Source organism: Oryctolagus cuniculus, chromosome 2 (assembly GCF_051225735.1).
Source record: "Oryctolagus cuniculus isolate XC-2025 breed Fujian yellow rabbit chromosome 2, ASM5122573v1, whole genome shotgun sequence".
NCBI classification, from domain to species: domain Eukaryota; kingdom Metazoa; phylum Chordata; class Mammalia; order Lagomorpha; family Leporidae; genus Oryctolagus; species Oryctolagus cuniculus.
In genome coordinates this window covers 133,545,608-133,571,166 of record NC_142868.1, presented here as the reverse complement: position 1 = coordinate 133,571,166, position 25,559 = coordinate 133,545,608, and the positions used below count along the sequence as shown (strand labels likewise).

At 56.4% G+C, this 25,559-nt stretch overlaps 3 protein-coding genes across 27 annotated transcripts; 1 reads left to right on the top strand and 2 right to left on the bottom strand.

The window, feature by feature from the left end:
* Positions 1–194: 194 nt before the first annotated feature.
* Positions 195–3,125, bottom strand: AUP1 (AUP1 lipid droplet regulating VLDL assembly factor). 9 transcript variants are annotated; one of them, XR_011386521.2, is made up of 12 exons: positions 3,020–3,125; positions 2,802–2,939; positions 2,572–2,722; positions 2,201–2,442; positions 1,897–1,969; positions 1,730–1,803; positions 1,435–1,501; positions 1,242–1,344; positions 980–1,108; positions 780–895; positions 479–659; positions 195–379 (listed from the first exon to the last, which is right to left on the bottom strand). XR_011386521.2 is itself a non-coding variant. In XM_017340567.4 (12 exons), the coding sequence occupies exons 1-12, from the start codon at positions 3,067–3,069 to the stop codon at positions 343–345; spliced, it is 1,299 nt and encodes a 432-aa protein (XP_017196056.1). In that variant the 5' UTR covers positions 3,070–3,125; the 3' UTR covers positions 195–342. The 9 variants fall into 9 exon arrangements, 5 of the variants coding, with proteins under 5 accessions (XP_017196056.1, XP_069924971.1, XP_051692910.1 ...); XR_011386522.2 differs by having other exon boundaries at positions 992–1,108; XR_016229269.1 differs by having other exon boundaries at positions 2,201–2,385.
* Positions 3,126–3,215: 90 nt separating this feature from the next.
* Positions 3,216–6,604, top strand: HTRA2 (HtrA serine peptidase 2). 9 transcript variants are annotated; one of them, XM_002709712.6, is made up of 8 exons: positions 3,216–3,960; positions 4,096–4,300; positions 4,396–4,590; positions 4,819–4,851; positions 5,068–5,173; positions 5,311–5,380; positions 6,056–6,151; positions 6,248–6,604. In XM_002709712.6, exons 1-8 carry the CDS (start codon positions 3,455–3,457, stop codon positions 6,411–6,413), a joined length of 1,377 nt encoding a protein of 458 aa, XP_002709758.1. In that variant the 5' UTR covers positions 3,216–3,454; the 3' UTR covers positions 6,414–6,604. The 9 variants fall into 9 exon arrangements, 3 of the variants coding, with proteins under 3 accessions (XP_002709758.1, XP_069924969.1, XP_017196048.1); XM_070068868.2 differs by having other exon boundaries at positions 3,221–3,960; positions 4,396–4,628; positions 4,773–4,851; XR_016229272.1 differs by having other exon boundaries at positions 3,226–3,960; positions 4,973–5,173.
* On the bottom strand, positions 6,551–25,556 carry LOXL3 (lysyl oxidase like 3). 9 transcript variants are annotated; one of them, XM_089326245.1, is made up of 17 exons: positions 25,508–25,556; positions 24,829–24,892; positions 22,980–23,308; positions 20,399–20,562; positions 19,539–19,753; positions 12,620–12,676; positions 11,972–12,031; positions 9,683–9,902; positions 9,292–9,472; positions 9,030–9,184; positions 8,650–8,817; positions 8,381–8,543; positions 7,936–8,179; positions 7,711–7,826; positions 7,496–7,632; positions 7,279–7,390; positions 6,551–7,097 (listed from the first exon to the last, which is right to left on the bottom strand). In XM_089326245.1, the coding sequence occupies exons 3-17, from the start codon at positions 23,290–23,292 to the stop codon at positions 7,024–7,026; spliced, it is 2,379 nt and encodes a 792-aa protein (XP_089182371.1). In that variant the 5' UTR covers positions 23,293–23,308; positions 24,829–24,892; positions 25,508–25,556; the 3' UTR covers positions 6,551–7,023. The 9 variants fall into 9 exon arrangements, with proteins under 9 accessions (XP_089182371.1, XP_008252431.2, XP_008252426.4 ...); XM_008254209.5 differs by lacking the exon at positions 25,508–25,556 and having other exon boundaries at positions 22,980–23,304; positions 24,829–24,919; XM_008254204.5 differs by lacking the exon at positions 25,508–25,556.
* Positions 25,557–25,559: the final 3 nt, after the last annotated feature.

Below are 25,559 nucleotides of genomic sequence, written 5' to 3'. Positions count from 1 at the left end.
GTCCAGTTGTTGAGAGGTCTTTGGTTCAGTTAGATTTCCTTAATATCATGCACCTCTTGGCACGAGGAGATAATTTCAGGCAGTTTTAACCATTTTGATCACTCCCCACAAACCTACAAGGAGATTCTCACTCCCATTTTCATGGGAAAAGCAAACTGCTCACAGGGCTTTGAGACCCAGAGAGGCAAGAGACCTTGAGTGAAAACCCTGAATTTAATGTGAGATTGGGGGAGCCCCACCCCTCCCTTTTTACCACCCACCCTTCCAGCCTGTTGTGAGTTGGGTGAGGGCTGCCCCCAGTCTCCGTCCTGCGGCTCTGGGTGCCATTCTGTTCCTTTGAGCTCAGTCAGCCTCCTGGGCCTGTCTCTCTTTGAATCTCCTGTGGGACATAGGGAGAGACACTGTATAGGTTTTGTATATTAGGGCCATAATTCCCTTCTCCAACTTGTCCCTTCTTATTGCTCTCTAACCCCCTCACCTTCTTGCATATTCATATAGTGCCTGCTTGCGTTCCTGCAGGCTCTCCTGCCGGGCCCAGGAAGACTTGGCAAATGTTAGGGTTGTGGGCTGAGGTGTCGCCGAGCCAGAGCTGGGGAACTGAGGTGATCACAATGTCAGAGGGCTTGCGGAGTCATCATCATTAAACACGCATCGAATGCCTACTTTGCAAGAGAGGCACTGTGCTAGGGTCTCAGGATCAAAAAGAGGTCAGGGACAGGGAGTATGTGGCTGCCCCAGCCCACTCCAAGTCTTGGACCTGACCGTTTCCTGGGTCTCACCTTGGGGGTAGGAGCTGTTGAAAGGGACTGGGTTCCCTCGGTGATGTCTTCAGGCATGAAAGCCACAGCCCCCTCAAGCAGATTAGTAATGGTCAGGTCTACACAGCCAGTTCTGGCTGGGAAGGAGGGAAAAGAGAAGGGAGTCTATTCCCAGCTCTCCATCTTCCTTCCTACTTTTCCTTCCTGTGCCCATCTCTCACCCTTTCCCATACCCAGGTCTCTCTGGATGACGCCCAGTGGCACATGGGGTAAAACTTCCTTGACTCTCTGAGCCAGAGTTGCCAGTTGCACATCAGCAGAAGGGCCAGGCGAAGGAGAGAAAGACTGGGCTGTAAAAATAATAAATTAATATGGTAAGTAGAGAACGGGAAGAAGCAGATGCTGAGTAGCAAGGGAATAGGGAAGAAATCACAGTAGGCTGGAAAAAAAAATCAAGAACCTTTGTGTACAAAGACCACACACCTGACTGAGGGCGCAGTCTGGGGTGTCTTTGTCGCTTCATGTGTTCTGCTTTGTCTGCTGGGGTAAGCCGTGTCCCTATCTGGCCTAATTCCTTGGCCACCAGCTAGAGAGAATTGGAAGATTGAAGTGTCAAGATCTCAAGCCTTCTAAGGAGGAGGGGCTCCACCTCCGCCCTGCCTGTGTACCCAACCACCTGTTGCACACGGAGTGCAAACTCCTCACTTCCTTCTCCCAGGTGGCGATGAACAGGATGAAGCCACCTGGAAAAAACAATCCAGGGTCATGTGGGGGGTACCCAGGGTGGAGGCTGTCACCCCTTCCCCACTTGGGTACCTCTTCATGGAACAGCAGTGGCAAGAACAGAGAGATAGTAAATACTCTGGTGAAACCTTGACCTTAAAAATCTACAAAAGGATAAGGCAGAGGCCACTACTTTGACCTTGAGGTGAGCCTCTCCCCAGCCACCAAAAAGCGAGGACAGTTAATACCTTACTTGATACACCGTGAAAGGGACGAAAAGTGACCACAGCAGTTCTGAGACCCAGGAGGCATCTGACACCGTCTGAGAGGAGGGCATGAAGTGAGGCCCGAGCCAGGGCTGGGGGTGAAAAACTTCCCCTCCAAGACCCGAAGCTTCCCTTCCCCACACACTCACCACAGAGACCAGGGGTCTCTGAACTTGCAGGGTAAGAGGTTGTACCACATCCTGGATGGAAAATGGCCAGGAGCTAGAAGAGGAAGACAGAGGAGGATGGGAGTCCAGTCAGCCCAATCAGTAGCTCACATCTGCCTTAAAACAGGAAACTATCAAACTGCACAAGCAGATGAAGAGAAGGGATTGAGGGTGAAGAAATAAAAGCGCACCGAAAGGACAGGAGCTGGGGACGGAGAGCGTAGAAACCAAACAAGGCTGTGGAAACCCACCTACCCAACTGAGCCCGATATCTGTGCTCACCTACCTGAAGCGCAGAAGCCCCTCCCGGCCATTGGTGGCCTCTTCCTCGGGGAACAGCAGCAGAGGGGTGGGAGGAAGCCTCGTGGAAGCACAGAATCTCTTGAGGGACTCCACCAGCTCCCCCTGCCCGTCCATCTCCATGAAGCCCCGAGACCAGCACACAAAGCTGGGGGGACTGTTGAGTAGAGGCTGGGGACCGCGGAGGAGACAAAGCAAGAAGAAACCCATGGAGGGAAATGAGGGAAACTGATGTGAGGGTAAAGGAGCGGGATTAGGGGAAAGGTTCTGTATCGCCCAAGGGAAACCCGACGGGGATAGGCGAGCCTTGAGCTGGGTCCCCAGGAACTGCCCTGCGGGGCTTTGGCCCCCACTCACGGTGCTACAGGTGGTGAGCAGGTTGACGATGTTGTGGTCGAAAGGTGTCACGTGATTGGAAATGAGGACCCTGACGCGGTGATCCCGGAGTCCAGAGTCCTCCTGGCGGGCCACGAGTCCCAGAACTGCACACATGGTCCGCACCACGAACCTGGGGACACAGGCGGTAGTGACGGTGCGGCCTCGGGCCGGGCCCACTCCTGACACTCTCCGAGCCCCCGAATTGAAACCTGCGAAGGACGCTGTCTGGCAGCGCGCAGCTGACCAGGAAGACGTGGATCCCGAGAAAGAGGCGCAGGACGAGGAGGCAGAACCCGACGGGCGCGTAAAGCAGCAGCGCGAGGAGCAGGAAGCCGTCACCTGGGAGCCTGCGGGAGAAAGGCGACGTGATCGGGTGCCGAAGGTCGAGACGGCCCGGGAGCTGGCTTCTTCCCGCGAAAGCTCTTACCGGTGCGAATCAAAGAGCCGCTCCGGCCCCGGTGCCGGGGGAGGCTCCATAGCAGCTGCTTTAGGGGTGTCCGGCCGTCGCCGCCGCCATCTTCGCGCCCGGCCGCAGGGGCTCCTGGGAAGGCGGAGTCTTTGGGCATCCGCCCAGGGTGCTGGAACCCGAAGTCCGGAGGCGCCCCGGAAGGGCTAGCGGTCCCGGCATGCCCCGCGGCCCCTTGGGCCGCCTTGGAACTCGCGTCCCTCGGGAACCACAATTCCCGGCATTCGCGGGGCGGGGCGGGGCGGGGCGGCGTCGACTTTCCGGGATCCTGCGTCCCGGCGTGCACTTCTGGAGGACTTCAGATACCGGCGTGCGCCGCGTCTTGCTGTCCGCCCGCTTACGTCCTGGGCACCGCCTCTGAGAAGGGCGGGCGAGGAGGCAGCCGAGGCGGAGCGGATGGCTGCGCTGAGGGCGGGGCGGGGTGCAGGCTGGAGCCTCTGGGGATTGCGGGCTTTGGGGGGCATTCGATGGGGGAAGGGACCCCTGCTGACCTCTGACCTGCGGGCTCTGCTGACGTCAGGAACTCCTGACCTCCGGGCCCGGATGACCTATGGGACCCCCAGTCTCCGGGCCCGGTTGGCTGTGGGGGTCCCTGAACCCCGGGCGTTTCTGACGTCTGGGTCCCCGGATCCCCGGCCACGACTGACTGCAGGGGCCCCAGATTCCAGGCCGCGGGAGGCCTCGGGGACCCCTGGAACCCGTCCACGCGTGTGGCTGGCGGTGGCGCTGGGCGCTGGGGGGGCGGTGCTGTTGTTGTTGTGGGGCGGGGGTCGGGGTCCCCCGGCTGTCCTCGCCTCAGTCCCTGCTCCGCCGCCAACCTCTCCGCGGAGCCAGTACAACTTCATCGCAGACGTGGTTGAGAAGACGGCACCTGCTGTGGTCTATATCGAGATCCTGGACCGGTAAAGACAGGGTTGACTGGAAGGCACTGAAGCCACAGGCCTAGAGGCGGGCAAGCGGTGGTGGTGGTGGTGGTGGTGGTGGGGTGGTCAGAGCCTCCTTATACCCAGGCCCCCTTACCCCTGCGGCAATCCCAGGCACCCTTTCTCGGGCCGCGAAGTTCCTATCTCAAACGGCTCAGGATTCGTGGTGGCGGCCGACGGGCTCATCGTTACCAATGCCCATGTGGTGGCTGATCGGCGCCGAGTCCGCGTGAGGCTGCCTAGCGGCGACACATATGAGGCCATGGTCACCGCTGTGGATCCCGTGGCAGACATCGCCACGCTGAGGATACAGACCAAGGTGGGGGTCGGGGTGGGGGCAGGCCAGGTTTGTGTGGAGTTGTCTTGTAGCTCCCGTCACCAGATGACAGGTCTCCTGTACCCGTTCTCCCTTAGGAGCCTCTCCCCACACTGCCTCTGGGACGCTCGGCTGATGTGCGGCAAGGGGAGTTTGTTGTTGCCATGGGAAGTCCCTTTGCGCTGCAGAACACGATCACATCTGGCATTGTCAGCTCTGCTCAGCGCCCAGCCAGAGACCTGGGACTCCCCCAAACCAATGTGGAATACATTCAGACTGATGCAGCTATTGATGTGCGTCCTGATGCGAGGGCATTGCATTGGCAGACTAGGTCCGGGCAAGGGTGAGCTGGGTGGTACAGGTGCCAACTGAGGGGTGGTAGAGGTTGGGCTGCAGAAATGTGGCCACACTCATGTATGGGTTGGGGAAGCAGAGAAGTTTGGAGAGAGTGCCTACCTCCTGTGTGTGTCCCCAGACTTAGAATTCCCAGACCTTTCCCATGTTTTCTCCTTGTGCTGCAGTTTGGAAACTCTGGAGGTCCCCTGGTTAACCTGGTGAGTGGGACATTCTTCTTCCAAGGCCCCAGGTCAGTGTGAGGAGGGGAGGGGCTTCAGTAATTCTAGGATGTTTGCTTATGTTTCTGAGCAGGCTCTTGTTGCCTGTCTCCCAATACAGATTCCCCCAACACTCCATGCTTCTACTCGTGTTCCGGGGGCCCCCATCCCCTACTATCTGTTTGGGCTAGGGAACAGGGGGCTGTGTCCCTGCAGGATGGGGAAGTGATTGGAGTGAACACCATGAAGGTCACAGCTGGAATCTCCTTTGCCATCCCTTCTGATCGCCTTCGGGAGTTTTTGCATCGAGGAGAAAAGAAAAGTGAGGCTGGCTCAAGGGGTGGGGGTTCCCTTTAAGAGCTGGGTGGGACATTCTTTGGGACTTGCTGGAGGAGGAGTCTGTTGTGAGGGGGAAGGAAGGATGTAGCTGGATGGGGCTCATTCATCCCTGTATCACAGATTCCTGGTTTGGAATCAGTGGGTCCCAGCGCCGCTACATTGGAGTGATGATGCTGACTCTGACTCCGAGGTATGAGCATTTGGGGTCATGACATGTGGGACCACCAGTAGAATCAGTGGTGAGCAACTGGCACTTCCGTTGAGCTTGGTTTGCTTTCTTTCCTGATTTTATCTAAGATGAGCTGTCTCACATTTGGGGCTCTCCCAAGAGCTGGCCCCTCTCATCATCTTGACCTTCTCACCTCACTCCATTTTGTACACCTGTCATAAGATTGATTTCATCCTGTTCCTGTTTTCATTTAAAGCTGTTAGTTAGCCTGGCCTGTTTTCCATGTCTCTAAATCATCCTCTCAGACCTGGGTCCCATTACTTCCTATGTGAATACTCAGTTCCAGCCAACCTGGTTTCCTGCTTCGTGTTTTTATTTATGCTGATCTTGTTTTACATAGTTAATAGACCCGTCTTTCTAGGCTCAGCTTAAGTTGTACTCGCTCCTTAAAGCTTCCCAGGATTCTAGAGTGACATTAGTGCTATTGATTTAACACTGGTGTCATTTGGAATTAGTTATCTTTCATGGACATGTCCCACTTGTGAAACACAAGGAGGCAGAAAGTGATCAGTCGCCTTTGTACTGACCGGTACATGTCCTGTCCATACACGTGTCAGCGTGATGGGAGGCTTGAGATGAACTTAGGAGAGGGCGGGTGCGGCAGTGTGGCTACCAGGGTGATCCGTGTCCTTGCAGCATCCTTGCTGAGCTACAGCTGCGAGAGCCAAGCTTTCCTGACGTGCAGCATGGCGTGCTCATCCATAAAGTCATCCTGGGCTCCCCTGCACACCGGTAAGGGGAGACTGCGCTGTGAGGAGGGGTGGGTGGCATGTGTGTGGGTCCTTGAAGGGGGCAGTCTCCTCCCTTTCTCTCCATCTTTCCCCACAGGGCAGGTCTGCGGCCTGGTGATGTGATCTTGGCCATTGGGGAGCAGCTGGTACAAAATGCGGAAGATGTTTATGAAGCTGTTCGAACCCAATCCCAGCTGGCAGTACGGATCCGGCGCGGATCAGAAACACTGACCTTATACGTGACCCCTGAGGTGACAGAATGAATGGGTCAGCAAGAGTACGAGGTCTTGTTCTGGTTTCCTCTCTGCCTTCCTAGCCTAGGCTCTGAGGGCACCGGGCAGAGGAGTAAATGAACCAGTGGGGGGCAGGTCCCTCCAACCACCAGCACCAATCCCTGGGCTATGAAGAATCGCAAGAACACTTTTTATATAAAATAAAATTATACCTAGCAACATGTTATAGTCAAAATTGAGGGGGTTGGATCTTTTCCCCCACCCAAAAGGCTAGAGGTAAAGCTGTGTCCCCTTGAACGCAGGGGAGCTCCTGGAGCTGACCAGCCTGACCTCCCTGTTCCAGAAAGTGAGCTGCTGCCATCCATTGTCGTTCTGGGCAGTCAGGTGCTGCTCTCTGTGGCGCACTCTGCTCGGTGCTGGGCGGGGGGCAGAGGTTCCTGTGCGCGGCCACAGCTACTGACAGCTGGCTTAGGAAGAAGGCCATGACTTCCGCTTGTCAGTTCCATGTCCACAGTGCACTGTCGGATGAGGCCGCGCCTGCTGACATCAGGGGTTCCTTGGCAAGCTCCTGAGGTAATGGCAGCCTTATACCCCTGCCATTAGGGGCCAGTGGTGGTTTGCAGAGAACAAAGGTGGGACTTCAGACGATCTGGTTGCTGGTCTGGCCAGGGTAGCGTTCGAACCTCCTGTTGGCCTCTTCACTGAAGGCATCACCTGCAGGGGAGAGGTAGCATGGGAGGCACCCTGCTCCGGAGCAGGCAGACAGTCAGGGTGGGCAAGGGTGGTAGAAGTGGAGAGGCTGAGCGGTGCAGAGGGGGTGTGGAGACACACCGACAGTGAGGGCACAAGGAGTGAAAGCTCTTCCCTCCCTCCCCCCAGTCTGCCCATCCAATACCAATGTGGCAGTTGTGCACCCAGATGCGATGCCCATCATATTTGCAGTTGCATTTCATCGCGTTGTTGGTGAAGTCACTCTCTGCTACTTCAAAGTTTGGGTTGATGACCACCTGTGAGCAGGAGAAAGGCCACTTCACCCAGCTGCAGTCTTCAAATCCAGAGGTGTCTCTCCCACTCCTCCCACTTGCCGTCGGGGAGCCCTGCATTCCGGGCACCTGGAGAATGTAGTTCCCTGGCTTCACATCTGTGATGTCGATCCACTGGCAGTCGATGTCATGCCTGTAGAGATCCCAGCAGCCCACCGTGATGCCTTGTTCTCCAAAGTTGGCACACTCGTACCTCTTGGAGACGTCTGAAGAGATTGGCATGTGTCAGTGGGAGGAAAGGCTGGGTGGCGGAGGCCCTGGAGGCCACTCTAGCCCCAACTTACCCTCCTGACACTCGGTGTCTTCTAGACAGAAACTGGCTTTGTGACCCTCAGCCACCTTGGTGCCATTGGGGGTCAGGATGTCGTAGTGTGTGAAGATGTCCATACTGTGGTAGTGCCTGTGGGGACACAGGAGCACAAGGGGGCTCCCATTTGCTTCCCTGCCCCCAGCAGGCTTGGCCCATCCCCCATGGCCTTGCCCTTCCACGGGACCCCCTTCCCTCTCACCCGTGGCACTCATGCCACACCCAGGAGTGGCGCCCGGCCTTGGGCCTGAAGTCGGCTCGTCCCAGGTTGTGGATTTGGGAGGAGAACCGCAGCAGGCGCCGGTGGCCGTAGGGCCAGTTGGCTGAGCGGGCTGAGCTGGCCAGGCAGTTCTCTTCCGCAGCACAGTACAGCATGTGCAGGGGCCGGTCCTCGATGTAGGCGGTCTCCTGCACCAGCGCCGAGTGCAGCAGCAGGTCAGATGCGGCTGCGCCCATGCAGGAAGGGGAGGGTTAGAAGTCACTGCGGAGGCCAGGCCGGGGAGATGGAGGTGCTTCTGTCCCTCCCAGTGAGGCTGGTTTTCCATGGGAAAGGGGGTCCCTCCAGATGACAGCCCCTCTGCACTTCCTCAAGCGGAGTGTCCCAGAGAGCGTCCTTTCCTGGCTTCCCCACCCCCCCCTGCACTCACTCTCAGAACAGATGACTCCAGCAGTGAAGCGAGTCCCCGGCCTCTTGCAGCTGATATGGGTGCTATGATGGGCACACTGGTCCAGGGACAGCTCCGTCCCCGTGCAGCGCACTCCACTCATCACCACCTCTGTTATGTTCCCTGAGTCCCAGTACCAGGTCTCCTGGGGACAAATGTGGTTGTTTCTGGGAGGCCCCAAGATCCAGCCTCCTGGGCCTAAAGACTCCTTTCCACAGTCTGCTGCTCAAAGCCACCTCCTTCCCACTCACCTGCAGGCCGTGGTTGGCATAGCCCAAGCCGAGTTGCCTACAGACCACCATGGCTTCCAGCGTCCCCCAGTCATCCCCACAGATGAGGCCCCAGCGGGGGGGCCCAGATCCCCCTGTTTGCACTTCCACGCGCCCCTCATGTCGGCTGCGGCCCCCACTGAGTCGTATCTGTAGTGACACAGAACAGGAGTGCTGCAGGAAGCTTAGGGATGGGGTGGCGGGAGTCTAGCCCGGATTCTGAGGCACACCCAGGGTGGGCAAGGGTAGGAACAGATGGGAGCTGCAGGATGATAAGGGTCTGGGGCACTGGGCTCGAGGCCAGGACCATAGAGAATGAGAAATGCGGTCCTGGGCCCAGGCGGAAAGTATGGCTGGCTGACCTTGGTCTCCACTCCAGTGTAGGGCAGGTTGCATCGGACCCCAGCATCCTGGCTGTGGGAGCAGTCCTCAGCTGTGATGTTCTTGTGGGAGCACTTCCAGAGGGAGGGCTCCTGTCCAGAGCACCGAACTTCACTTAAGTGGATGGCTCCCATTCCTAGGGTCAGGAGTCAAAGGTCAGAAGTCACCACTAGACCTCTTCCGGAAGAATGTGCCCCCAGGGGTTACCTCCTTCCTCTCCCTCCCACATCCACACCCCCTCACCCTGCCCCATGCGGGCACCACTCAGAGCCTCTCGAGCACTCCCGAAGCCCAGCTCCCGACACACCACGCTGGCCGCCTGCAGGTCCCACTTGCGGTCACACACTGTGCCCCATGTGCCAGCCTTCAGGACTTCCACTCTGCCCTCTCCAGGGTGGGCCCCGCCCTTGAGACGCACACGGGCCTACAGAAGAGAGAACCGTGCCCCACAGAGGTGAATGGCGACATCAGCACATCAGCACGGAGAGGGCTAAGGAGCTCACGGAGCCCAGGGGCGGGATGGGTGGGGTCAGGTCTGAGCCCCCCCCCCCAGGTCAGGGCTGTGCTTAGGGGGTGGCCAGGCTTGGGGGTCTCCCACGTGGGGCAGGAAAGGAGTCATCACTGTTTCACACACCTCCCCCTGAGGCTTTGACTGCTGTTGCTTCTTCTGGCTGCTGGACGCTGTGTAGAGAGGGCCAGGCACGCAGCTCACCACCGCAGGGGCCCCCCCAGGGCACCTGGCGGTGTCATTGGCACGATAGAACTCCAGGGGACAGAGGGAGAGGTGGGCCTCCGTGCCCAAGCATGCCACCCCATGCAGACCAAAGGAGTGTTGCTGCCTCTGGGCCAGCAGCCTGGGGGGACAGGAGTGAGGTGCAGAAAGGTAGAGGAATGCTCCTCCCAGCCCTCCTCCCGCTCCCTGCGGCCACTCTCCGCTCTCCCGCCCGTCCCGCCCCTGCCCCCGCGACCTTTCATGCCCCCTTTATCTGCTTTTCTTTCCTGCTTCTGGTTCCTTCAGGAGAGATGAAGGAGTTTATAGGCTGGAAGAGCCCTACGACTCAGACAGGAGGGTCCCTGGGGACCTTCTGCGACCCTCAGGGGGAAGGTGGCTAGACTTCACTGGCCGGAGCAAGGCAGAGGCTAAGGCCGCTGGGCAAATAGAATGGGAAACTAGGACTCCCCAGCTGCGAGAGGAGGGAGCAGGGAGCAGCTGACGCAACCTGGAAGCCTGGGTAGCCAGGACGAGCAGACCCTTCTAGTATGCTGAGACCGGAAACACAAAACAGCAACAACAAAACGACATGGAATCAAGATTATGCAAATGATGGAAGCCAGAGGGGCTTCCAGGCAAGACGCTGTGGGATGGAGTATGGTGGGCAGTTAGAGGGGGAGCACACCAGATGGTAACGTAGGGAGACTGGCGCTGGTATATGGAGCAGTGACGATGCTTCAGTGCAGGATAGACTAAAGCTGGAGGGACCAGATGACCAGAGAAGGAAGGTGGATGGGAGTGACAAAGTGGCAGAGACTTCCCAGGACCTTGGGCCGAGCTGTGTGAGTGTTTTCTGAAGCATTCTGTAATCCTGCAATTTCAATGTAACAGAATGTGCCACCAGCTATCTGGGCAGGAAAGTGGGACTAACCTAGAGATGTTACAGCTTGGGGACACTGCAGAGAGACACTTGCTGTTGATACCAATGGAATGAGAGATTGCAGTGGGGGGGGGGCACACTTGCCCAGAACAGCTGGGTTGAGTGCAGAGAGCAAGGGAAGAAGGGGAGGCCGGCCCTGTGAGGCTGATGTGCCCTGAATTAGCGCAGTAATGAGCCCCATCATCTGGGGGCAGAGGACGCAGGATGACTTGAAGCCACTAGCCAGGAACACTCAGGGAGGAGGAAGAGCTTATGACCAGCAGACCCGGAAGCAGGAAGCCTGGAGACTTTACGGGATACCTTTGCAAGCTCAGGATACACGGATCCTGAAGATCCAAGAGATCAGGTACTCTCCCCAAATCCTGGTTGGCTGAAAATAAAAGTCAGAGAGGCCAGCACAGGAAAGAGACTTCTGTATTCTAAACTCTCTCCTCCCCTTTCCCTACCACTAACAAAATAAAAATGGCCGTGTGATGTCGAAGTGGCGGCAGCGAGGGACAGTCACAGTCGTGTCAGGCAAAGAAGACCCTAAGCTAGAAGGACACCGTAAGAACACCGCCCCCCTCCCCAGCTTCTGAGCTCCTCTGAAGCTATCAGAGGGAGAAGCTGGGGAATGAGGGGACCACTGAGGAGAGGAGGGGATGCAGGACAGGGATGAATTCTTCACCTGCCGGAGGAGTTCCAGGAGTCTTCTGGCCGGCAGACTGCATTTTGAAGACAAGTTAGATGCCATTACCAGGGTTGGAAGTTCTCCACTCCCTTGAGTTCTGAAGGAGCCCAAGAGGAAAGTTACGGAACTTGGAGCATAATCGCGTAAACTGAGCCAGAGAGGAGGGTGCAGTCACTCTCACTCCAACCCTAGTAAATGTTCCAGAAGTCTCAGTCCATCCCCGGGAAGCTGGTGTTGAAAAATTAATTACACACATATAGGATGGGAATACTGGTCCCTGAGGCAAACTCGTCTGAAGGAGAAAGGTGCCACTGGAGCACATGGTGGCAGAGAAGGAAGCAGGTGGAACAAGTGTAGCCAGAGGGTGGGGAAAAAGTCTTATGATAAGCATAACCCCCAGATACTGACACAGGGAGGGCCAGTCTTACCTACCATTCTGGTCAATGATTTAGAAGGCGATTTGTTACAGCAGCAGCTCTTCCGCCTCTTGGTCAACCCTTTTAGCCAAACAGGCGTCTCTGATCCTTCCTGACTACAGCCCGATCCCTCCGCTTCACAACTGCAACCCCACTCTTCCCCACCCACCCTGAACTCCATTTACCTCTTGTTTGGCCCCCTGCCCACTCGGAGTTTGGGTTTGACTTTAAGTTTGGAGATTGGTCTGCAAAAAGGAGAGAGAAATTGGTGGAGGAAGAGCTTGGCTATGGGGCCTGGGAGGGGTCTGTTTCTGGGAGGGACCCTCCATGCAGGAAGGAGGAGAGGGCAATGTGAAGACGGCCAGATTTTCCGCAGACACCGACTGCTAAACACCACTGAGCCGCACTGCACGGACTCCCGCTGCTGCCTGCATTTAGCAGTAGTGATGGAAATCTAGGTGTGGCCATCCAGGGCGGGACAGGAGAGGAAGGGGAGAGGTGGAAGGAAGAGAGAGAACAGGGTTGTGGGTGAATTAAGGGAGGTGAGGAGGTGCCGCGAGGAGGAAGAATAATGCAGGTGGCCCAGGCTGGAGCTGAAGCTGGGAGCTTCTCCTCAGCCTTTCCTCACGTTTCCTCCTTGTGCTCCCTAAGGGCGGAGCTTGACCATCCCCATGCCTCGCCTGCCCCCCTCCCGAGGAATGGCCAGTTCCCAGCCGCATTCCTAATCCGTCAGCTTGGGTTCAGGGATGGACCTGGATAGGCTGCCTTCCATCCATCCACCTCCTGAGGCCTCAGGGGCGAGCAGGAGGTCCCGGGGCTTTATGCCCCATTACCTTCCAAGGGGCCTGGGGCGTCGGGCTGAGCCTTTGGCTGCTCGCTTCCTCAACTTTCTGCGAGGATAAGATAATGGCAGATCAGTGAAGAACCAAATGGAAAGGCTGGCGCAGTCAGGACCAGGGGCAAGTGTTCTTTTCCAGCAGTCACATGGCAGGCTATTTTACCATCAGATACTCCAAGGCTGTTCGGCTGCACAAGCACATGACCAGGTGGGCGGGCAGCAGGGAAGGCTATGGACTCAGGATGAATGAATCCCTATTCAGGACCCTCAGAAAGTAGCCGAAGGCAGGGATAGGTGCTGTGGCACAGCAGGCTCGCTGCTTGTGATGCTCACGTTCCATATGGAAGTGGGGCTGGTCCTGCCTCTGCTTCCAATCCAGCTTCCTGCTAATGTGCCTGAGAGGCAGCAGATGATGGCTCAAGTACTCGGGTCCCTGCCACCCATGTGGGAGACCGAATGAAGTTCCTGGCTCCCGGCTTAAGTCTGGCCCAACCCTGGCAGCTTCCGGCATTTGGGTGTGTGATCCAGTAGATGGGAGTTTCTCTCTCTCTCTCTCTCCCCTTCTCTTTCTCCCCCTCCCTCTCTGTCACCTTCCTTTCAATTAAATAAGTAAATCTTTTTTAGAAAAGAAATTAGGAGCCGGCGCCGTGGCTCAATAGGCTAATCCTCCACCTTGCGGCGCCGGCACACCGGGTTCTAGTCCCGGTCGGGGCACCGGATTCTGTCCCGGTTGCCCCTCTTCCAGGCCAGCTCTCTGCTATGGCCAGGGAGTGCAGTGGAGGATGGCCCAGGTGCTTGGGCCCTGCACCCCATGGGAGACCAGGAAAAGCACCTGGCTCCTGGCTCCTGCCATCGGATCAGCGCGGTGCGCCGGCTGCAGCGGCGACCATTGGAGGGTGAACCAACGGCAAAGGAAGACCTTTCTCTCTTTGTCTCTCTCTCTCACTGTCCACTCTGCCTATCAAAAATAAAAAAAAAAAAAAAGAAAAGAAAAGAAATTAGATGGGAAGGCCTGGTGGCCTTGTGGTGTAGTGGGTTAAGCTGCCACCTGGGACACTGGTGTCCCATATTGAGTGCCGGTCAGAGTCTCAGCTGCTGTACTTCCAATCCAGCTCCTTGCTGGTGTACCCGGGAAAGCAGCAAATGATGGCACAAGTGCCTGGGCCCCTGACACCCACACAGGAGACTTGGATGAAGTTCTAGGCTTCTGGCTTTGGCCTGGCCCAGCCCTGGTCATTGTGGCAATCTGGGGAATGAACCAGTGGGTAGAAGATTCTCTCTCTCTCTCTGTCTCTCCCTTTGTCTCTGTAATTCTGACTTTCAAATAAATAAATATTTAAACAAAAAAGAAAGAAAGAAAAGAAGAAGAAATTAGACTAAGGCGGGAAGGGAATGAAGATTCCTGGGTCCAGATATTAGTTCCAAATCCCAGGGGAGGGCTAAGGGGGCAGGTGTTAGGGTTATTGGGGATTGTCAGACTGAGCAGTTTAGGAGAGAGGACCAGCCCAGGATAGGTCCAGGGAGCCTGGCTGTGTCTTTTTTCTTGAATGTTTTCTCACGGAAAGGCTTTGGGCATTGTCCAGGCCTGAGGCCCGGTGCTGGACATCCAAGGAGGTAAACGGTGTTTGACTGGGGAGCACCCATCCTGTTCACTTTCCACTTCCATACTGTTTGGTAATTCACAAGCAAGCTCGTTGTCCAGACTTACTCTCAGGGAAATAAATCTTTTTTTTTTTTCAATTGGTCTCAATAATTGACTCACTTATTCCTCAAGAGATTTCCTTAAGTCTGATGTCTGAACAGAAGTAGAAACTAGGTCTGTTCCTGCTCTCATTCTCACTTTAGGTTTCAAGACTTTAATTAAGGCTCCCCTTTGTCCTGTCCAACTATGCCCACATGACTGCAGGCCCTGCTGTTCTTGTGAATTCGTGGGGGTCCCTGTTACAGCTCCTGCTCTACTGCTGCCCTTGGGCACTCACATTTTGACACAGTACACAGGGAGAAGATGCACTAGGATTTCACCTCTTTTTCTTATTCATTTTCTTATTTCATTTATTTGAAAATGTAAACAGAGAGACAGAAAAATCTCCCATCTGCTGGTTCCTTCCCCAGATGTCTGCAACAGCCAGGGCTGGGCCAGGCCCAAGCGAGGGGCCAGGAATCCAGGTCAGCACTGTGGCTGCAGCCACTCAAGCACTGGAGCTATCACCTGATGCCTCTCATGATGCCGGATGGCAGGGTTGGGACTCGGACCCAGGCACTCTGCCATAGGAGGCAGGCATCCCAACAGGAGGTCTAACCTCTGTGCCAAACGCCACCCCCGCACTACAAATACACACACACACACACACACACACAATTTAAACAGGCCAGGAGCTGTTGGAGATCATCTGCCTCACCTTCTTCCTGAGGATGGACCTGGTTGATCTGTTTGTCAAAATATCCAGTATGGGGGGCCCGGTGCTGTGGCGTAGCAGATAAAGCTGCTGCCTGCAGTGCCAGCATCCCATATGGGTACCCAGTTCTATTCCCGGCTGCTCCTCTTCCAATCCAGCTCTCTGCTATGACCTGGGAAAGCAGTGGACGATGGCCCAACTACTTGGGCCCCTGCACCCGCGTGGGAGACCTGGAGAAAGCTCCTGGCTCCTGGCTTCAGATTGGCGCACGTCCGGCCATTGTGGCCAATTGGGGAGTGAACCAGTGGATGGAAGACCTTTCTCTCTCTCTCTCCCTCTCTCTCTTTCTGCCTCTGCCCCTCTATGACTCTGCCTTTCAAATAAATAAATCTTAAAAAAAAAATTCGCTACGTTCAACATTCCTAGAAAAGTCTATGGCTCTCAGCCTCTTGTCTGAGACATTACTAAGTGTTTAGAACCTCCCATCTTATAAATAAGGCGTGTAATTTTTTCCCCAAGTGTCTTTTCTCAAACATATTGAAAACGAGAAGTAAACAGCTCATCTATACCTTCTTTCCCCCTTCTAAAACTCTACAGCTTTCTTTTTTTTAATTTTTTTATTTTTATTTTTATTTTTTGACAGGCAGAGTGGACAGTGAGAGAGAGAGAGACAGAGAGAAAGGTCTTCCTTTGCCATTGGTTCACCCTCCAATGGCCGCTGCGGCCGGCGCGCTGCGGCTGGCAGTTCACCCTCCAATGGCCGCTGCGGCCGGCGCGCTGCGGCTGGCGTACCGCGCTGATCCGATGGCAGGAGCCAGGAGCCAGGAGCCAGGTGCTTTTCCTGGTCTCCCATGGGGTGCAGGGCCCAAGCACCTGGGCCATCCTCCACTGCACTCCCTGGCCACAGCAGAGAGCTGGCCTGGAAGAGGGGCAACCGGAACAGAATCCGGCGCCCCGACCGGGACTAGAACCCGGTGTGCCGGCGCCGCTAGGCGGAGGATTAGCCTAGTGAGCCGCGGCGCCGGCCCCTAAAACTCTACAGCTTTCAAATGCTCTAGGTTGGAACTACAAAACAAGTTTAAAAGTGATAAATAGGGGCCAGTGCTGCTGGAGTCCCGGCTGCTCCACTTCTGATCCAGCTCTCTGCTGTGGCCTGGGAAAGCAGTACAAGATGGCCCAAGTCCATGGGCCCCTGCACCTGTGTGGGAGACCCAGCGCAGTTCCGGCTGTGGCGGCCAATTGGGGAGTGAACCAGCGGATGGAAGACCTCTCTCTCTCTCTCTCTCTCTGCCTCTATCTTTCAAATAAATAAATAAATATTTTAAAAAAAGTGATAACTACATCAGGTTCTGCTTTTTCTCATCTCCTAACGTACTGACTTCTAAAAGCCAGCTGGTTAATTGTTCTTCCCTCTCAGGAGGGTGGAGTTGTTTATAACTGTCTTGACATCTTCCGTATTTGTGCTACCTCTGAGAATGCTCCTTCGGTCTGACTTGACCTGCGGAAGAAGATCCCTAGCATCTGCACCACAGAGTCTCCTCCCCCAGCCTTCGGAGCCCAGACTCATGATGAGATCCAAATGGGAAGCACACAGTGCTCATCTCTGAAATCCCCGCGGGCTGCGCATACCTGTGAGCAATTCCTGCGCCACCAGCTTCCCGAGGATGGCCCCTCTCGAGAACTGGGTCACATGCACTTCCAGTGCACAGATGCCTGAGGGGCCTCCCAGCCATGCCACCTCTCACAGTGCATCAGTCATCCCACAACTGTTCATCCCCTCCACCTCTGCCACCCCCTCCTACTCAGCTTCCTGTTTACAAGGATGGACCTCTTAACATGTAAGCTCCCTAAGGCTCAGTCCACCACCATCCGTTTTTTCCTTTGATTTATACTCGCTCCCTTGGTGTTTCAGGACTTTGCATATTTTTCCCGCAACTGATCTTTAGAGTCACGTGTCCCACTGGCTAACTCAGCCTCCCCATTTCAGGGTCTTAAAGAACCTCACATTTAAGGGTCCCAAAACTGGGTTCCTAACCTCCAACCTCCCTTCCCACCTCTACACAAAACATGCTCCACCCACTGTTCTCAGTGCTGTCTTCCTCATCAGATGAGGCCGATTCCATACTTAGCTAAGGCCAAAAACCTTGGAATGATGCTCAACCCCTCTGTTTCCTTCCACCACACTGAATCTGCCAGCAAATCCTGTTGGTTCTGTGTTCAGTGATATACAGAATTTGACCATTTTCACCTGTTTCACTAATCCCTTTCTCTTTCTTCACTCAGCTTTCAGGAGACACTAACTTCCTAACCAGTCTCCCCGCCTTCTTGCTTCTACTGCTGCCCTTACAGTCTCTTAACAAAACAGCCAGAGTAATACTTGAAAAATGCAAGTCAGAGGTCACAGCTGTCCTCAAAACTCCACACTGGTTCCTGTCTCCCCAGTGGCTCTGCTCGTCTGGCTCCTCATTCTTTCCTGACCACCTCCCACAGTGCACCTCCTCTCAGCGTCTTGTGCACTCGCTCCAGTCACAGTGGCCTGGAGAATGACACGAGTGCCCACCCCCTCCCCACTCCCAGGATCCATCTCCATTTATTGCCCCTCCTCCTGGAGGTGCTTAGTGTTGCTAACAGTACCTGGGACAGAATAGGGTCTCAGTAAATAAGTCCTGGCTGAATGGTTCTCTAGATCCTTGTTCATGCTATCCTCAAGACTCGGAATGACTGCTATTTAAAAACCTACAGGCATTTTAGAACCTTGGTTTTTGGATTGGGAAAGGTAATGAACAAGTACAGAGAAAGAAACACAGCCCCAGGTGGATGGCTACAGCCAAGGAGTCCAGCACAAAGCTGTCTGAGGCTCCAGACCACATAGAACATATCTCTGGGGTTGAAAGAACTTTCAGATGTGTCTCATCGCCAACCCCTGGGAAATATGAACCAGCATGGAAAAGACTGGAAGCTGGATGATGCACTGACTTGCAAAAACGAAAAGAACTCTTTAGATAATTCACATCCTAGAGTAAGTTATTTAGTAGAAAATTTGTGAGCATTTAGAAAAATACATGATGATCTTTAGACCCTAAAAGGAATTCAATAAAAATAAGCTCAAATCAGTATGATTTCCTTTTTGTCTGTTTGTTGACCGGATTACTAAATTGGGAGGCCGGAGAATGGCTGTGAACAAAGTACACATAGGGCTTAGCAAAGACTAACAAATTCTCCCGTGATTTCATTACACAGATGGTGATTAAATGTTGGTTATACCCTCCTTAATTGGTTGAAGAAACAATCAGAAGCTTGATAGACATCTAGAGGAAATCTTGGCAAGAAGAGTGAGACTTCGGTCTCAAACATTCCACAAGGATGCAGCCCTGCGATGTAGCCAGAAGGCACTGCTGGCCTAACTGTCCACCTGAGGGGGGGGAGGAGGTTGGGAGGGAGGGCAGATGGAAAAGCAAAGATGTGCCATGGGATCTCCATGGCTTTGAAAGGACCTATCAAAACAAACGGGGTTTGAAAAGGCTGCTCTACCAGGATAAGAATAAATAAGGGAAGATCTGAACTGGTTCTAGGTGATCACAGCTCTACGGGAACAGTGGGATGGTACGGCAACACAGAGGCAATGCAAAGTCGAGGCAAACTCCCTCCAAACAGCATTTCCAGGGTCCCCTGCCCTGCTCGGAGCGCAAGGGAAGCAGTGTGCCAGGAGGAAGTCAGCAGATGTCAAGAGGCCTTTCAGCAACAAGTGATCTAAGAAGGGCTGCCGACAGCATTCTGGACACGAGGCTGTATGGAGAGCTCCAAATCTTTGCATGGCTTCCAAAGGCTGTTCCTCAGAACGTCCAGATTAGAGGCTCAGAACCGTTCCCCAGGGTGATCTGTTACTCGGGCGGCCAGCCTGTACACCAGGGCTCCAGGGCAGGTGGAGAGATCCAGGGGCCTGGGCCAAAGAACATTCTGGAGAACTCGCTCAGGAGTCCAGAGGCACGCCTAGCGGGAACCGAACACTGAGAAGGGAACCCGGCCTCTCCCGGCGCCCTCCGAACCTCCAGGGTCCACCCCGTGCCCGCGGGCGCCACCAGCTGGTCACCACCCCTTCGACCCTGGACACTCTGGCCGCGCTGGGCGTGACGAGCACTTCCAAAAGGCCGGCCGCTCGCTCACACAGCCGGAACTCGTGGGCGGGGCTGCGCCGGCGCCGTTATCGCCGCGGGCCCCGGGTGTGGCCTCGCAGGGGCCCTGGGCGTGGCCTCGCGAGGCCCGGCGCGCTCCCCGAGGCCCAGCAAATCTGCCCGCCAACCGGTTACGTCACTCGCGCCGGCGTGCGCTCCGTGCACGTGAGAGCGGGAGCCTCGCCGGTCCCTTTGGGGAACCTTCATGGTTCCACAAGATTTCCCAACTGTCTTAGCTTCGCAGAGGCCTCCGTACTGTCCCATGGTACCGGTCTCGGGTGCCCCTAGCGTCCCACACACCCTACAAGGTCTGGAAACACGATTCTGCCGCTGCACAGCCCCTCACCTGTAGAAGGCCGTGTTGACCCTCTTTTCGCTGGGGAAGCCCAGCATCCCGCAGACCACGTGGCTGTTGTGCGCGCTCCATCCTTTGTCGCACACTTGAGACCAGCCGTCAGGGAGCCGCACTTCCACCAGGCCCTCAGTCACCGGCAGGGGCCGCCGGCCCCAGCCCACAGCCGGGCGGAGCCGCACCTCCTCCACCTGCAGCTGATGCTCCACCTGCGGGCGGGACCACAGCAGGGCGAAGAAGCCCCAAAGCACCTTTCATGCGCGCTGCCGCCCTTCAGGAACCCCGAAGGAGTTTTTGCTGGCTGTAACCCGGCTGCCGGATGGGAAGTGGAGCAGCCGGGTCTCGAACCGGCGCCCATATGGGATGCCCGCGCTTCAGGCCAGGGACCAAAAAGATGCCAGGTCTGGGGTGTGTGGACTCTGTCTCGCAACAGCGGAAGCGGAGGGATGTCCGAGCTCCGAGAAACGATGAAGGATGCTGCGGGAGCGCCCGCAATGCCTGGAGCAGGCAGATACTGCTCAGAGGAAGGGGTGCTTTGTAGTTAGAGGGGCGAGTGGAACGGGAGAGGGTCCCTTAGAGCACGGGTGAGGCCCCCACGGATGCAACTGGAGAGGCTCACATCAAGTTTAGTGACCTGGATGCTAATGCTTAAAGCCCAGGATTTTACAGCACCTGGGAGCACCATCATTCTTCCATGCTTTACACAGATGCAAGTTATCCGAGGTTGTGTGTCGGTGGGTGTGTTTGTGGGGGGGTTTGGGATCCTCCCACCTTCTAACCACGCCTCTAGCTGAGTGCACAGCGCCCCACCGCCCTCTCGGGTTACCCTGCATGTGGGTTTGTGAGCAGCAGACCTCGATGACGTTGGAGTCTGAGAAGCCGGGAAGGCGCTCGTCCTTGCAGATGACGCCAGCGTCCTCGTCGTGGGTGCAGTCACTGTTCCCCCAGCCCCGGGAGGCACACTCCGTCACGCTCTGCTCAGTCCCACTGCAGCTCAGGTTGTCCAGCCAGATGCGGCCTGCAGGAGGGGACATGAGCATTTTGGGGAGGGAGGATGAGGGAGTGATGGCGATGTTGGGGACCTCACACCTGGCCACGGTGATCCTGCTCTTCTAGTAAGCTAGGGAGTGGAGAGGGAAAAGGGACTTTGGAGGAGAATAAGAAAGGCCATAAGGTTGATGGAAAGTTCTTGGTGATCTGGGGATAATTAAGGATTTGACAGGCGACCTGGAGCTGTGGTGCAGTTAATTAAGCCACTGTTTGCGATGCCAGCTTCCCTTATCAGAGAGCCAGTTGGAGTTCTGGCTGCTCAGCCTCAGATTCAGCTCCCTGCTATTGTGCCTGGGAAAGTAGCAGAAGATAGCCCAAGTCTTTGGGCCCCTGTCACCCATGTGGGAGACCCAGATGGAGTTCTAGGCTCCTGGCTTACAATAAATAAATAAATAAAATAAAATTGATAGGGTGAGTAAAAAGCTAAGACCTAACACTGTTCTACTCAGTTCTTAGCCATTCAATGATGGCTGCAGTTAATCAAGTATCTATTGTGAGGGCCAGCACTGTGGCTTAGTAGGCTTAGCTGCCACATGCAGTGCCAACATCCCATATGGGTTCCAGTTCGAGTCCCGGCTGCTCCACTTCCAATCCAGCTCCCTGCAAGTGGCCTGGGAAAGCAGCAGAATATGGCCCAAGTGCTTGGGCCCCTGCACCCATGTGGGAGACCTGGAAGAAGCTCTGGGCTCTTGGCTTTGGAATGACCCAGCTCCACCATTGAGGTCATTTGGGGAATGAACCAGCAGATGGAAGATCGATCTCTCTCTCTCTCTCTCTCTCTCTCTCTCTCTGTGTGTGTGTGTCTCTGTCTCTCTGTAACTCTGCCTTTCAAATAAACAAATCTTTTTTTTTTTTTTTTAAAGCATCTGCTGTGTTCACCTCTGCCATGGTGAACCTTTATGATCATTATTAGAGCTGCCGGAAGACCATTTTTATATAAAGAAACTGGGGCTCAGAGAGGTTAAATGACTGCCTAGGACCACACAGCCAACACGTGGGGGCTGAGGAGTCTGACCTGTCTGTGAGTCTTGGAAGTCCAAGATCCTCCCCTCCCCCTCACATTCCACATTCTCCCATGTGCCTGTCCTGGCTGTGCTGCCACATAGCCCACATTCTCTTTGGATCAGACAGATGGAATACCACTGACTTCTTCTCAGAACCGGTGGAACTCAAAGGTCACCTGTCCCAGCCAATGTGCAAGAACCTCTGCAGTCAAACCCTCCCAGGACTCCCCAGCTCCTGCTGCCCACCCCCCACCCCCGCCAGAAGGCCTTGGGGCTGGGACAGTGTTCCCCTTCCAGTCTGACCCAGTCCTCTACTGCGGTCCAGAAAGACCCCTCAGCCCCAGGACTGCCCACCCCACGCTTGAATGCAACCACCATGGAACTGTCATCCAAGGCCATTTTCTTTCTCAGCAAACTACAGGTTTCTGCGCCTATTCCTCCTTGAAATTCGGCTTCCGAGTCATGCACGTTGGCAGTCCTCCTCTGAGAGCGTTTCTGTTCCCTACGGTCCCTCTTAAACATGCCATTTACGCATGACGCTAGTCCAGGGGTGGTCTAGTTAGGGGGCTCTAAGGGGTCAGCTGCAGGTTGCACCCGCTTCTGTCCCTTAGTCCCACTGGGGGTTCAGACAGTACGCACACCTGCAGGCCTCAGTGACAGCTGCTCTGAAGTCCCTACCGTCCACAGCCGTCCACAGCCGTCCTCTGCCCTTTCTCATTGTCCTCAGTTCCGGCTTCTTCGCTTTAGCTCTGGCCCGAAACCCGATTTTGCTACCTGCAGTATCTGTGACCCTTCTGGCTTTCGGACATCCAGACATCATTTTCCAGCTCTCAGCTTCTCATGAAACCAAAACCCAACTGTTCCCCCCCTTCCTATTTATTTTATTTTATTTATTTATAAGAGAGAGAGAGAATCTTCCATCTGCTGGTTTACTATCCAAATGGCTGGAACAGCCAAGAACCAGGAGCTCCGTCCTGGTCTCCCACAAGGGAAGGCACCCAAGCATCCGGGCCATCTTCCACTGCCCCCAGGCTCATCAGCAGGGAGCTGATAGGGATGCAGCTTAACCTGCTGCACTGTGATGCCAGCCTCCACCTGTACTGTAATCACACAGCGCTCACCTATGTCTGGGCTGTGCCATGCACCGTTTTGGAGAATCATACTTTTACGATGGAGAGGAACCAGAGAGGTTCTATTCTCTGTGCACACGATGCACCTTGGGCTCACCGAGAGCACTGACCAGCCCTGGGAAGTAAAGATCCTGGCTGGTTGGTCCTCCTTGGGTTTATTTTTGACACTGGCTGTTCCTGATGTCCTGTGTCTCTACTACCACGCCATCGGATGTTCCCTCTCCCTGCACTTAGCCTGGACCACGGCTCACCTGTCCCTGGGCCATATTTGGCACTGTGCGTCCAGCCTGTGGCCTCTGTGAAGCCCAGCTCCCGGCACAGGACGTGGGCAGCTTGCAGCGTGAAGTCGTCATCGCAGATGGTGCCCCACTCGCCGGCTCGCTGTATCTCCACGCGGCCCTCCGAGGGCTTCCTAGGGTAGCCGGCCAGCCGGAACCGCAGCCCCTCACTTCCAGGCCTCTTCTCAGGGTTCGCGGAAGGCGACGGAGACCCCCAGCCGGAGCTGCACAGCAGGCACAGCAGCAGCCCCCATGGGCTCCACTGCCAGACACCTACAGGTCGCATGGCAGGGAAGGCCTGGCTGCCCCAGGGAGAGAAAGCGTGTGAGAGAAGCTGCGACTGGGCGAGGCCCACAGTCAGGGAGGGGGGGGGAGGAGGGAGAGAGAGAGAGCAGAGAGGTCATGAGAGCAAAACATACTAGGACCAGAGTCAGAGACAGCGCCAAAGAAAGAGGGAGCTCAGGGCTGGAGAGACCGCGAGAGAGAAACACGAAACAAGGGCAGGGGGACGAGAGTCAGAGACGGACCCGGGACCCAGATTTGTGGCGGGGAGGGCAGGCAGAGAGTGAGATTCTCAAGTCTCCTGGATAAGCAAGCATCGTGTTTGCATCACTCCTAGATTCCTTATTACAGCCAGTGCAGAGTAACCAGTGCAGAGGGGGGTCCCCGTAGCTGTATTGTTAAGGGGGAAATCCCGAGTCCCTGTTCAGTACAGACGCACTCACCCCCTCACCCCCAGCATGGAGCCCGCCCTCGCTGACCACCGACTGTAGGAACACCCACAAGGTCCTTTCCCAGTTCTGCCATCACCACCATTGTCCCCCTCTGCAGTCTGAGGGCCCCAGAGAGAGCAGGCAGTGACTAGGGACGCAGAGTCAGGGCAAGGTCAAGATCAAGACACACAGCAGGAGACCCAGACAGGATGGGAGGGGGAGGCAGACTGTGGGAATGAAAGGCAGAAACACAGCGAGAGAGTAGGGAGCCAGACAGCCCTGAAGATGTGAGGGCAGCTGGGCCAAGAACCAAGCACACAGCCCCACGCCGCCAGGGAGCGCGGCAGGCAACCAGAGAGGAGAGTGACTGATGGGGGCCAGGGAGCAGACGCGGCAGGCACCCTGGTGACCCCGTTTAGCCAGCCACCCGGCACAGCGCTGTGCAGAGACAGGCAGGCCCTGGGGCCTCTGAGACGTGGGAGCCCAGGAATGGGACCTCATCCTGAGCCCGCTCTGGGCTGACTCCCCCAACAAGGAGGGCAGACAGGAAGGAATGCAGGGCCAGCCGGCTGTACAGCCTCGCCGGGGCACAGGCTCTCCGATGCCCTGCAGGGTCAAGGGGCCCAGCAGGGCCAGGCCTCAAGCTGGGCAGGGGATGGGGTGGGGTTGTCCCAGCCTCCTGCCAAAACCACCGTGGCTGTCACCAGGCAACCCGGGGCCAGGGCTTTCTCCGTGGGGGGCTGAGAACGGCCGCTGCACAGCGGGAGGGGGGCGCGCCGAACATGCTTCTCCCACTCCAGACAAACGGCCCAACAAGACAGCTTTGTTCTGGGGACGTTCCTGCTTGGGGGCCCAGGGACCGGGCCTCACCGGGGAGCCCCCAGTTTAGGCCCCTCCCCGCTGCCCCACTTGGAACACCCTGCCGCCCGCACCCCCCAGGAGTGAGCCTCCTCTCTGCACTCCTCTCGTGTCTCCGCTTTGACAATAACTCTCAGCTGGTTGGCTTCCCCGGCCCCATCCCACGCCATCCCCTTTCCTTTGGTCCCGCCACCTTGCTCTCCATCCCCAAGGCCTCTTCCTCGCGTGGGCCGCAGCCTGACCGCCCCTACCTTTGGCTGAGCGGGGCCCTAGGGGCTTCGAGAAGAGTTCTGGTCCCGGAGAGCAGTCCTAGGACTTTCAAAAAAAAAAAGTGCTCGGCCAGGGGCGGCCGGACCCTCCCTCCCCCTCCCCGGTCGTCCCTCCCACGTCCCCTAGAGCCCTCCCACATTCCGCTTTCTCCCTCCATTCCTCCCCGGCCAGTTCCCTCCTCTTCGCCTCTGGGTCCTCCCCTCCCCCGTGAAGCTGGCCGCTGCCGCGCCCCTTCCCCCTCCCCGACCCTCGAGCCGACTCAATGAAGCTTTCTTCTCCCGCAGGTCGGAGGCCCGGCTGCTGCGGTCAGGGAGCTGGACTCGCAAGCGGCCACCGGGCGGCGGCGAAGCCTCCTGCCCCAGCTCCCAGCCTCCCTCCCCGCCTGGCTCAGCGGAGATAAACAGTCTCCCTCGGGTTGGCCTGGGGGCGGGCCCGCAGGACAACTGAAGCCCTGCGGGCCCACTGGGCCCCTTCATTGCTGTTTCGAAGTGATGTCACGGCCTTGTCTCTGATGTCATGTTGGGATTGTGACGTCACACGCAGCCCCGGCACGCGGGCGCCAAGGCGGTCTGACTGGAACCACAGTTTCACTCGCCGGAGCCACTTGTGCACGCCCCCAGAGGGGTGGGTAGGGGTCTGGAGCTGCGCCGCCCGGCTTACCTGGGGACCCCGACCCCCTTCCTCCTGGCTCCTCTGCCCCCCCCACCCAGTG

Bases quoted from the DNA above. Each gene is read 5' to 3' on its own strand.
- AUP1 (XM_017340574.4), bottom strand. From the start codon at position 3,069: ATGGAGCCTCCCCCGGCACCGGGGCCGGAGCGGCTCTTTGATTCGCAC. The intron at 2,940-3,019 runs GTAAGAGCTTTC...TTTCTCCCGCAG, and splicing joins CGGCTCTTTGATTCGCACCG to GCTCCCAGGTGACGGCTTCC. The intron at 1,970-2,200 runs GTAGGTGAGCAC...TTCCTCTTCTAG, and splicing joins GAGGGGCTTCTGCGCTTCAG to CTCCTGGCCATTTTCCATCC.
- HTRA2 (XM_070068868.2), top strand. From the start codon at position 3,455: ATGGCTGCGCTGAGGGCGGGGCGGGGTGCAGGCTGGAGCCTCTGGGGA. The intron at 4,301-4,395 runs GTGGGGGTCGGG...GTTCTCCCTTAG, and splicing joins CGCTGAGGATACAGACCAAG to GAGCCTCTCCCCACACTGCC. The intron at 6,152-6,247 runs GTAAGGGGAGAC...CTTTCCCCACAG, and splicing joins CTGGGCTCCCCTGCACACCG to GGCAGGTCTGCGGCCTGGTG.
- LOXL3 (XM_089326245.1), bottom strand. From the start codon at position 23,292: ATGCGACCTGTAGGTGTCTGGCAGTGGAGCCCATGGGGGCTGCTGCTG. The intron at 12,032-12,619 runs GTAATGGGGCAT...TCCTTTTTGCAG, and splicing joins CGCCCCAGGCCCCTTGGAAG to ACCAATCTCCAAACTTAAAG. The intron at 7,827-7,935 runs GTGAGAGGGAAG...GTGTCCCCACAG, and splicing joins GTGTGGCATGAGTGCCACGG to GCACTACCACAGTATGGACA.